Source organism: Chlamydotis macqueenii, chromosome 2 (genome assembly GCF_036417535.1).
Source record: "Chlamydotis macqueenii isolate bChlMac1 chromosome 2, bChlMac1.mat, whole genome shotgun sequence".
Classification (NCBI taxonomy): domain Eukaryota; kingdom Metazoa; phylum Chordata; class Aves; order Otidiformes; family Otididae; genus Chlamydotis; species Chlamydotis macqueenii.
Window position 1 is genome coordinate 107,466,389 of NC_141557.1, and position 12,186 is coordinate 107,478,574.

At 43.6% G+C, this 12,186-nt stretch overlaps 1 protein-coding gene across 2 annotated transcripts in view; it reads left to right on the forward strand.

Moving 5' to 3' along the window:
• Positions 1-11,500, forward strand: part of SPIRE1 (spire type actin nucleation factor 1) — a 133,240-nt gene extending 121,740 nt beyond the window's left edge. For both annotated transcript variants that reach the window (XM_086740591.1, XM_086740590.1), the window contains 5 exons: positions 1,991-2,128; positions 4,812-4,882; positions 5,624-5,651; positions 5,742-5,878; positions 6,746-11,500. In XM_086740591.1, coding sequence (XP_086596717.1) covers positions 1,991-2,128; positions 4,812-4,882; positions 5,624-5,651; positions 5,742-5,878; positions 6,746-6,998 — 627 coding nt within the window. In that variant the 3' untranslated portion in view covers positions 6,999-11,500. The remainder of the gene's footprint in view (positions 1-1,990; positions 2,129-4,811; positions 4,883-5,623; positions 5,652-5,741; positions 5,879-6,745) is intronic.
• The last annotated feature ends 686 nt before the right edge of the window (positions 11,501-12,186 follow it).

Sequence of the window (12,186 nt, forward strand, 5' to 3'; positions counted from 1 at the left end):
AAAGGGAAAAAACAAAAGCAGTTTTCTGAAATGAGCATAATATTTACCTTTCATTTAATGTTGCATTAACATTTTGTTGTCCTTGTGTAACCTCTGGAATTAAAACATTAGCATTTAAATATGTGAACATTTTCTATGTTTCCCCTGTTGCCTGCTAGCTATTTCTACTCACTTTAGTGATAATCGCTTTCGACTGGTAAAACAACAGGCCCACACTATTCCCCTAGCACCTGTTCTACACCTATAGCAGATCCGCAGAGTTTCTTCAGAGGAGCAATATTCCCTGATGTCATCGTTCTGTAAATTAAAGGAATGGGCGTTCATGAGGGGGAAGGAAGAGCTTCAAGTAAGAAATGCATTTCTAAAAGACTTAAAGCTCTGATTGATTAGAAGCATTCAGTCAGCCTCATTCACCTCAGACAGTTTCTCTCAGTCTCCCACGATGCAGAATCGAGGGTTTTGCTGGCATTGTGTGCATCACGCTTTCCCACCCACTTCCTCTCCTATCTCACCCCAGCCTTCAGCCGTGCTTTCTCCGTAGCGAGGCAGTTGCTATGGGAAGAACCCAGAATGAAAAGCTGAGAGCTGCCGGTTAGCTGTAAGGTTGCTCGTAAGGAACAGAGGTTATTTTGTTTTGGCTGTGCAGTTTTACACCTCAGAGCAAATTGCAGTTGCTTTTGACGTAGTTTGTTCTTTCCAGAAAAGTAGTGATTCTATACCCCAAAGGTTTAGCTGGCAAATCTAACAAAGTTAACTCAATTCTAGTCTTTTGTGGGGTACCTTAAACAGAGTGAAGTTTCTTTGTGTTCCCTTTCTAGATAGGTAAGACAACAGTTTTTAAAAATGTGGTGGTTCCTAAATGCTAATGTTTGCCAGGTCTGCAACGTAGAAAGATTTTTCTTTTTAATCTAATGGAAAGACAGAAAAGACCTCTGAGAACATGGAAATGGAGCATTTCACTCCTAATCTGATTCATCACTTCAATTTGTAAACGAGACCTCCAAACTGTCAGCCACGTCTTTGTATCTGCAAGAGAAATTTCCTTCGTTTATTCAGAGAGCATTACATGTCATTGTCACTACCGCACAGTAGCCCCTCTGGGCTGACTGAAAAGGTTCACTCAGCATAAAGCGATGGGAGTTCCCACAGAGGCTTCTGTCTTTCTGTTGGAAATGTATAATCAACTACAGGGATGGATTACAAATTGGGTTGGTGCTTTTTATTCTCTGGTACCAAATTCAGGAGTTCTCTACTCAATATTCACCTAACTGCTGTAATACAGAACAGATGCAAAATTTTATAAGTGGGAAGTTGTGTCGTTAGCCTCTATTTGAGTCTGTGCCATTAATAATGCAATACTGAGTAACCAGTTCTCCTGCTTTATATTTGAAGATTATTCTATAAAGCTTAAATTGCTGCTGTTACTTGCCTGAGGCAGAAAGGAGAACTTTTCTGCCTGAATTGCTGTAACTTTTTGTAGTCTTGGTGGGATTCTGATCATGTGAGCACCAAGATGTGGTACCACTGAATAAAAATTTCTGCTGGAATGGGCTACTAACTAACTTTCCTTGGCCACTCTGGGCACCACAAAGTCTCAGAGAAATTGAGTATCTTCAAACAATATGCTTAATAGTAATACCATCTTGCAAATTACCTTTTTCCTTTCAAATTATAAACCTGAATGTTGATTGGTTTGAAACAAATCTTTGTAATAGAAGAGAAACAGAGAGAAGAGTCAAGTGATTTGAGGAGGAAAGATGAAGAAAACTGTCATTGTTGTGAAGGCTGAACATCAGACAATTTAGATCCCACTTACGCAGTCTCCAACAGTTTGAAACTCATGTGATGCCCATGAATGAGCCAGTGCTATTCCAGTTTGAAGGGAGAAACCCTGTATTTCTGGACTTACTAACCAGGTGGCTGGTTGTCTAGATTGAAGTTTGGAAGAAGCCATTTGACTTTGAAATAATATGGATTTTTTGGCTTCCAGGAGGAGTTCTGTTACCCGGTGGAATGTCTGGCTCTGACGGTGGAGGAGGTCATGCACATCCGTCAGGTGCTGGTGAAGGCAGAGCTGGAAAAGTACCAGCAATATAAAGATATCTACACTGCTCTCAAGAAAGGAAAGGTAGGGCTGAGTCTGTGGAGGCTCCAAAGCTTCTTGAGGGAGGCCGGTCACACAAACCTCCCATTTACACATTTGTTTCTTACCCTAAATTGGAGAAAAAGAAGGAATATCCACCACACTCCCCCCAAATGTATAACGTATGGGTCAGCTTCCTTGAATTATGAGCAGAAACATCAAAACTTTTCATGGAAATACCTTGTTTGGTTAGATTGTGTATAAAAATGCAGTAGTGTTTGCAATTATCAGAGCGTATCAGTATATGCATGTTTTAAACTTCATTGACTGAAGTGATTTCTGTCCCCATGCCTTCTACAGGATTACTTAGCATTTCTATTTCAGAAAATAGAATTACAGATAGCAGTAGGAAACTACAACAAGTTTTCCATACGAATCCTTGCTATCAAGCAAAGAGGAAATGAAAGTCTTCAGAGACGTCAGATAACCTGTGACCCCAGATGGAGGCTTAATATTAGAGAACTCATTAACTAATGCATTTTTTTCTATAAACTGCAGATTGGCAATTGGTGTTTACCAGCAGAAGCAGTGTCCTTTTCGCTCACTTTTGACTTGTGCTTCTTGAACACCTCCAGCAAGTGTATTTTGACTTAACAGTGTATTTTACCTACAGGCCTACCTGTGCCTAGTATGCAGATTTAATTTAAAGATTTCATACATTTAAAGTGGAGGAACAAGAAACTTCAAATGGCATTCATTAGATTCAGCTGCTGCCTATTGTCATGATCTATAAAACTTAGTAATGACCTTTTATCAAATCTCAAAGGAACTTGGTGCTTTAATTAATTTACCCCACTGTTAAAACTGTTCACTTATATTTTGAACCAAATTTATCTAGTCTCACCTGAGTCTCTGGATCTCAGTAGGTCATCTTTTGTTTGACTGCAAAACTTTTTATTGTTCAGTGCTTTTCCTTCCTAGTAATATTCTTAAGCTGTGATCCCTACCTCCTTTGAATGAACTGAATAGCTGAGATTTATTATTGTCGTAGTTCAGCCCTGATCAGGACCAGGCTACGCAGTCTCTCTCTCGCTCCCCCCACCCTCCAAGAGAATAGGGAGTGATAATATAAGGAAAAACGGCTCGAGGTTTGAGATAAGGACGGGGAGAAGTCCTTAAAGTTACCGTTACGGGCGAAACAGACTCAGCTTGGGGAAAACTATTCATTTATTGCTAAAAACCAGCAGGATAATGAGACAGAGAACAAGATAACCTCCCCCCACCCCTCCCTCTTCCCAAGCTTAACATTATCTCTACCACCTTCCCCCTACCCCGAGCAGAACAGTTGGGAAGAGGGAATGGGGGTTATGGTCAGTTCATCATGCGTTGTTTTACACTGCTGCTTCATTGTCGGGGGAAGAACTCCTCACATTCCTCCCCTGCTCCATCGTGGGGTCCCTCCCACGGACCACAGTCCTTTGTGAAACTGCTCCGGCGTGGGTCATTTCTTCCACAGAGTGAAGTCCCTCCAGAACAGCTGCCCCAGTGGGCCCTCCACGGGCCGCAGCCTCCTTCAGGCCTCCACCTGCTCCGGCGTGGGGTTGTCCACTGGCTGCAGGTGGATCTCTGCCCCTCTGTGGGCCTCCATGGGCTGCAGGGGCACAACCTGCTCCGCCATGGTCTTCACCATGGGCTGCAGCAGAATCTTGGCCAGGAGCCGCATTACTCCTCCCCCTCCTTCTTCACTGACCTTGGCATCTGCAGCCATTCGTCACAACAGGCTGGCAGACGCCTCTCAGGATCCTTTTTACATCTTATTCACTTCTCATCGCCTCTCCACTTCTTGCAGCTGGTCCAGACCGAGTTGGGCCCAGTTGGCTGCCCGGCAGAAGGCCAGAGGGTGAGGCCTGCAAGGCCCACAAGGCTCGCGCCTTCCCCTCTCTGCCCCCGTTCAGCTGCTTCACATCTTCTCCTTTTTTTTTTCCCTGTTTTCCCCTACTTAAATACGTTATCGCAGAGGCGTTATCTCGGGACATTCTGCTACCAGTCAGCTCGGCCTTGGCCAGCAGCAGGTCCAGCCTAGGCCCGGCCGAGTCCACTGAACAAAGGGGAGCAACTTCTAGCAGTTTCCTACAGAAGCTACTACCTTAGGCCCCCCCTCACCAAACAAAACCAGAACAATTTTCCCACTGTAAATGAGGGTTTCCTTAAGTAAGATGGCTGTAATAGTTCTTTTCTGCACCTCCTCTAGTTTTCAAGAATGTAGAACTGGAAGATATTAATCAAATGTTACCACAGGCAAAAACTTTGTGTCCCAGAACCTGACCCAGCTGGTTAGGAGCCATTTCCAGCCTAAATGTACTCATGATTGAATTTATGCCAATTTGTTCTTGTGTTCTTCAGTGGTAACAGTTACCCTTCCGCACTGCTGTTACTCTTACTTCCCTATTGCTTTTTTTTTGTGTAGTAATGATATAAACATCAGTGAGGGAAGAGTAAAAATAAGTTAATCATTAAGTGGCAAGTATTTAGGTAAAAAAATTAAGGAGTATTTCTAAATATATCAAGATACAATTCTAGACCATTCTTTTCAATATAATCTTAGAAGTATGGACCCCAGTATGGATGTAGTACTGCAACTATGGTCTCGCAGATGGCAGCTGATAGATTAGGTCATTATTGTGCTGGACTTTGCCTAATGTTGTGGACTTCTCTGTTCTCCTTTCAGCTCTGCTTTTGCTGTCGAACAAGGAGATTTTCTTTCTTTACCTGGTCTTACACTTGTCAGTTCTGTAAGAGGTAAATATTTAATGTATGTTAATAAATGAGTGCCATTTCAGAGGGAAAAATACTGATTTATATCTTAGAAATCTCCAAATGCTTCTGCTGTATATTGTTGATTTTTCTTTCTGTAACAGTTGAGATGAAAAAAAATTATGCAAAATTGAATCCTTCCAAAGTGACAGAATTGCTTCCTTGGACTGAAACTCTAGGCTAAATGTGAGAGAAATACGCATTTGTTCTTTTATGCTCATGAGAGAGTGAAATGGAATTTATTCAGACTCCCCAATCAACACTTCCATAATCTCTATTATTGCGGAAAACATTTCAAGGCAATTTACCTTTTGCATTATTTTTGGAGTATTGGTGGGTGAAGAAGGAAAAAGAAATAATTTGCAGGCAAAATGAAAAAAAATTAAGTTGAACAGTGAGACAATAAATCTGGAGATGTATGGAATCACTGATCTATTGTGTCACTTACCAAAGGGGGGGGGGTGTGTCTTTAGAGGAAAAACAGCTATTTCTTTTTTTTTTTTTCTTTCTATTTTTTAATTTAGCTGTAGTTATTGTTTAGCATTTCTGCTTGCTTTGGGCTTCTTGTTCTGATTGAAGTTATTACATTGAAGAAGCTTTACAAATAAAAATGTTTTAGGGGAGGATGGGAAAGGATTCTAAATCCTGAAAACATTTTTGCCTTACTCTTGATTTAAATGTAATTTTGCCCAATGAAATGATTCATGCTTTTGTTTTCTTACACAGGCCTGTATGCTCACAGTGTTGCAAAAAAGTAAGTAAATACCCTTATGGTTAGACCCTTTCTAAAAAGCTGTAAGCTTCCTAGTGATACTGCATGTTCCTTCTGCTGTTCTCAAAACAGATGCGGTTGCCATCAAAGCCATATTCTACTCTCCCCATCTTCTCGCTGGGACCCTCAACCTTGCAAAGAGGAGAAAGTTTTATGAGGCCAGAGAAACCCTCTACCAGTCACCACCGATCGCTGCGGAGCATGTCCAGGTGAGAGATCGCCCTAGCTGATGTTTGTCTGTTGGAAATGCTTCCTAAATGTTTCATACTGAGTTAGCAAAATCATTAATTACTATCTACCAGTTTTGCAGTTGTCAGTATTTCTAATGCTTGTAGTAACTCTTCTGAAGCCTGAAAATCCTTGTCTCTTGCACTCATTGCCTTAGTTTACAGAAATAGCAATACTAACAGCATGTCTTAAACCTTTTTCACGTTATGGGTGAAAAATAATATGAGTCTGGGACGACTGCATGTCTGTAGCACCACTGCAAATGTATCCTTAGGATGTCTTTTTTTGGTGTGAATAGACAGTCCAGAGATAAATCTCGCAGGCTAGAATCACTCATTAAATGAGAAATCAGTGATGTCTTGCACAGGTTTAGCTTTGGTTTCCCTAATTTTTCTAATTCTCGCCATTTTTTTTCACTTTGACATGATGAAGTGATCTACTGGTTTCACGTCTTATACACAGATGGTTGTCAAAGCTAATCCAAGAAATTAAATATAAAAGAAATGCTAGTTTTTGAGGGGATCTACAGTATAAACCCTCTGCATAAATCGCTACTGCTATGATGCTGTGCCAGATTAGCCAAACACGTCATCTGTTTATAGTTGTCAGTAAGGTTGGTTTTGCCAAGGTAAACGTTACACATGCCCTCAGTTAGTGATCCTACAGTCTTGCCGAACCAGGCAGAAGCTGTCCTCTCCAATGTTTGGTCTCCTGGTGTCATTTTTGGGGCAGGAGAAAGGAACATATAAGTCAAGACCATTCTGATGTGCTGTTTCCTGAAGGTATCCCTTGGGACCTCCTGCCGTGCTGCTAAATAATGTGACAGGTCCTGCTCTTTCGCCTTTCAGGTTGACCTCAAGGTCCAAATCTGTGGATAAATCACATGAAGAGTTTCCCAAAGAATTAATGGAGGACTGGAGCACGATGGAGGTGTGTGTGGACTGCAAGAAGTTTATTTCAGAAATCATCAATTCAAGTCGGCGCAGCCTGTCTCTGGCCAACAAGCGAGCCAGGTTAAAAAGGAAGACGCAGTCCTTCTACATGTCGTCACCGGGATCCTCTGAATACTGCCCCTCTGAACGGACTATCAATGAGATCTGAGCCTTGTGCCTTTTTCTTTGCTTTTGTCTTCATGAGGTCATCATCCATGAGCAAGGTCACTGAAACTGGATTATCGTTCCGTTGCTTCGTTGCACTTGACAGGCTTGAATTTGCATTAGATCACAGGATTTCCTGCTCGGCGGTTCCCAGAGACACAGAACACTGCGTTTAGATCTGTGCAGAACGATACGCAATGGGTCAGCTGCTCGCACCGGAAGAAAATTTGAAATTGTTGCCTCTTTTGTATGTGTGTGTTGAAACTAGAAAGCCTTTTCTTGCTTTCAGTCTTTTTTTAACCATGCTTTGAATAATTTTTCAGGAGATGAGCGGAAAACGTATGTTTAACGGAGAACCAAATGTAACGAAATGTCAGTGTTAGCACGGTGGCAAACAGTAAGTCATATTGGCAGTGCCACCCTGGTAATGCTCGCGTCCTCGTTGAAACAGCAAAAGGTTGTATCGCGCACCAGACACCGAGTGGGAGCGACTGTGGTCCAAACCATCTTTCTTTGAACTCTCTTCGGTTGCTCTGAGATCGGGGTTCAGCACGGGACTCTACAATCTCTGTGTCCTAAGGCAGAAACACACGAGGAAGCTCTTTGCCCGTGTGGTTGGCCGTTCCCCTGAGCTGCTGTACTTTTTAAGCCTTAGTGTACTTCTAAGTGTTTCCTGAGCAGGTTTTAGTAGTTTACTTTCTATCTTGAATGTATGATGATGACTACTAGTAGCAGTGAGTTTTAGTAGTAGACAGAGTTGTACAGTTTATGGGGAGGATGGGAAATAAGGGAGGCTTCTAATTTTAACTGAATACCTGTAAAGTTGTTCTCACGGTTGCTCAGAGACAAGGGTAGGGAAGGTGTACATTTGTATTATAATGGAGTACACGCGTACTGCTAGAGTTACGTCTGACAGCATATCCACTGATAACCCCATTTTTTCTGGGGTTTTTAACTTGGCTGTAAAAATTTGTGTTCTGCTGAAATTTGGGACAGTGCTGTCTCAGATTGGGAGCAATCTCTCTTTTTTTTTCTTTTATCTTTTATCTTTTTTCGGTTTTTTTCCCCTTTTAAATTTGCTCACGAAGAGTGCTAGACTAGTTGTGTAGAAGTTCCAACAATGTTACAATGGTGACGGACGTCTCATGCTTTTTTGCACTTTTTTTAATATTCAAAATACTTTTTTTAAAATTCGGGCATAGCCAGAGTTTAGTCAATAATTCGGGGCCAGATCATTTTGGTATTTAAAAACAAGCTAAACTAGCCAAGTTATTAATACTTGAAAATCAACTACTGTAACTTTTTCATAAATTTTTTAATACCCTGAGGCATATTTAATATCTATATAGCAGTGTATTATAGAATGACATAGCAGAAAAGTTTCAGATCTATTTATTAACATTTCTATACTTCAGATTAATGAGAGATACCTCAGAACTGCTCCAAAGTAGCTGGGACTGGATTTCTATAACATGATTTTAAAGATGTATTAATCAAAACAGGTTCTCCTCTCCAAATCTTGTGCATTGAAAAGCCCAAGAGAAGGCAGAGCGCCGCGCCGGCCCCGGTAAGGCACAGCACAGGGGCCGTGGGGCACCCAGGGGTGGTTGGCTCCCATGCGGTAGCTCCCACTGCGGCTGCCTCCTGCTGCCCAGGGGAACAAGGCTTCCCCTTCCAGTTCTGTTTGCATGTTCCGTTGCCGCCTTCGGAGCAGCCACTCGTGTCATATCTTTTAAGTTGATTTGAAAGCACATGCAAAAGTCTCCTTAAACCTTCCCAGGGGCTCATCCGTTGTTATTTTTCTTTAAACGCCCCCTTGGAAAATGAGAATTTTTTGCATATGCAGGGCTTATTGAAATAATGTTTTTAATTTTTTCTGAACCAATGCAAACAGGAAAAGCAGGGCTCAAGGCTAACTCTCCCTCGTAGCTGTCCCGTGTAAGGTCAGGTGTCACGGCCCCCTCCTCGGTGTACCTCTGGAAAAGTGTCTGGCATGTTAAAGCGCCCGGAGTACTGGAGTGAGATAAGGCTGTGGGATTGCAGGAGGTGAGCAGCACGGACAGGCTGGTTTGGAAGGTCTGTGGTTACTGGAAGGGGTCGCCTGATCTCAGTCACATCAGCACTTTTTCTTGTTTCTGTGCCAAAACCAGGCCGTGTGTTTGCTGCACAGTGCATCGGGAAAACGAGACTGGAAGAAATGCAGGAAATCTCACTTTGCATCTCCCCTGTTGTTGTTCTCGTTTTCTCCTGGAAACGCCCCAGCCACACGTTGCAGTCGCTCAGTCCTCAGCTCGCAGTCCTCTTCCCTGGCATCCTCAAGCCACTGGGGTGCGGGGTATCCGGTACATTTATTTTCCTCTTTGAGAGGGATTTAGGACTCAGTAAACCCTGAGTGTGCAAACAAAAACGAGTCCCTCACGGCAACCTGTGCCCTGCTGCGCCTTGGCAGTGTCCAGGGTGGCCCTGGGGAAGCCAGGGAGCCGCGTGATCCAGCCTTTGCCGTCCCACGATGCCCAGCAGCCCTTGGCTTGGGCCTGGCTCTGCTGCGCTGGGCAGGGCGCGAACCTGAACAGCACCACAGCGCTTGTACAAATTGCTCCGCGTCGCTCACACAGAGCTGCCGTGGGGCAGTGCCTGCGTAAGCTCCCTTTCTCCCTGGAAAAAACCCTCTGGGCTGCTGACAGGTGCTGTGGCAGGCTCCAAAAAAATGTGGTGCGGGAGACTGCCTCTCCCCTTCCCTCCCATCCCTTCCTCTCTGCCACAGCGGCTCTGCATTATCCTGGCGTTTCATTCCGCAAAAGGAAAAGCAGGGGCTGGTTTGTCATGCAAAGCCTGGAGGAGCTCAGCTCACTGGTTGCCTGGCTCTCTGCGGAGCGGGCTATTTTTAGCTTTCCATCTCGCTGCTTGCGCTAGCACCCCAAATCCACTGCAGCCATCTGCCTGCGTACCCTGCAGCGCTGCGCCGCGTGTCCTAGTTACGGTCTGAACTTCGCATTAGCATCAGAGGAGTAAATCGGAAGCTTGTAAATACGTGTAATATATTTGTTAATATTTAGGAAGTCTCCATCAATCGTGCAGTGGGAATTGACTTTCCCATGGTGTTTTAAAAAGGAAATGAGTCTTATTTATAAGTGTGTGGGCTGTTACCTTTATTAGAGTTAACGCTCGCAGCCCCCTAATGCAGTTTGCACTCCATAGACATTTTAGGGTGAACTACTGCTGAAAAGAATGCGGGACTAGCACAGTGAGCTCCCTTTCACGAATTTTTAAAACATTGTAGTTCTTTTTAGCTTTATTAATATGCCCAAGGTCTGTTTAAATACATCATAGGAGACCCAAGGAATTAAAAATGCCACTGGCGGGATCGGTCTTGTTGGTTTGTACGTGAACCTGGTTGTGGAGGATTCACGGCGGCGGATGGAGGAAGCGAGCAGGCCGTTGCTGCAGCTCTCAAACCTGACCTTTCAAATGTTCATGGTGACAATAGTGTTTTGGGGGTTTGTTGTTTTTTTTTTGCCTTTTCTCTATTATTTTCTTTATACAGGGAGGGGTGTTACTCAGTGAAAATAAAATGCCTTTCCGTTGTAGCCCTTGTCTGTGTTAATTATTCATGTGGAAGCTGATTTCAAGGTTCTGTCTCTCTCCTTTTCATGCTTTTATTTTTTAAGATCAGTCAGACGTTTCTTTTGGCAAAGAAATGTTTACGAAAATGATTGAAGAACAGCCGAGCACTGGCTGGGCTGCATGAGGGGACAGAAATATGTCAGAGTGCTCTTAGAATAGCAATAAAGCTGCTTGTGTAACCCAGTGATGTGATTAGCACGTAGTGGTCATTTCCAGCCAACTCCCTCTGTTACCAGTGCGTTGCTGCTTCCACCACTGATGGTCTGTAGCCGAGGGGCGCTTGTTCTGCATGTAGTACAGGCTTCGGGAAATCTCCTTTCCTCATCTTCAGGAGAGAAATGCTGGCAGTCTTTCAGAGAGGTTTCTGATTCATTGTTTTTAGTTTTTAAACCAGAAGCAGGGAGAACATTTTTGTTACAACTATTACATTGTTCTCTCTTCTCTTTCAAGCTCCCCTTTTTTCACAGGCAAGATCAGCATCAGTGTCCATGGTTAGTTACTGGCTGCATGCTGTACAGGTCAAAACTAATTTAAAAGCTCCAACTTTAGACTCCTGGTTGCTACCTTCATGCTTTACCTCATCCAGCAGCTCTGTACATCTTTTAGGAATGTCTTTCTTACCAGCTCAGCCTCATCTGTGAAGCAGTGGCAGCACACAGGCATGAAGGAAAGGTGCTGTGACTGTACGTTCCGGTGCTACAGCATAAGGATGATGTTCATGTTACCATAAAATTTTATGGTATTTCCATGTTGATAACTTGGAGCTGCTCTGGTTTATTTCTTCTTCTTTTGTATGTATGTATCTTAAGGTCAACCTGAGAATGTTTATGAATATTAATTCCAGCTATAAAGATCTGTTTTGTTGTTTCTGTCTGATTTTTACTGCTGTGTTGCAGATTTTTTGCGTACCTGAAATTACTGTTGACCAGAATTTCCTGGTAGGAGGGCAACCAGAGGGGCATGAGCTCAGTCTGACGTCATACACAAAGACACAGGACTGTTTCGTGACACGTAAGCCTAAGTTCATGAGTGCTGTCCTGGATGGAGTCCAGTGCCGCAGTCCCCTCCCACAGGGAGAGCTGGTGCCAGGTACGGTGTGCAAGGAGCGGGTGCCGAGAAGGACACGCAGGCTCTGGCAGCCCAGGGCAGAGGGAGCCCACGGCCCTCCCTGTGTTCTCACTCGACACTGAAAAACCCCAGAGCTGCTCCTGTCGCTCAGTTGACCTGGCGCAAGGTGTGAGCCCTTCTGTGCCCCAGGGTTCTCGTCTGCAAAAAAAGGGACTACAAAGTGCTTACAACTCTTTTATCAGTGGCTCTAAAAATTCCTTAAAGCTCAGTATCGGTGCTAAGAGCATCCTGCACTGTAAGTTTCCATCAGCTTTTGGTACTTGAAAGCAATTAGCACCACTTCCAGGTGCACCAAGCTCCAGATAGCTGAAACTTTACAACGCTTTGACAAGCAAAGATTTGTGAATGGATTTTACCATGGTAGTCGCACTCAACGAATGTCATGGGGCATAATCAGGAGATGCAGCTAAACAGTTACCGAATAGACACAGCAGAATTTA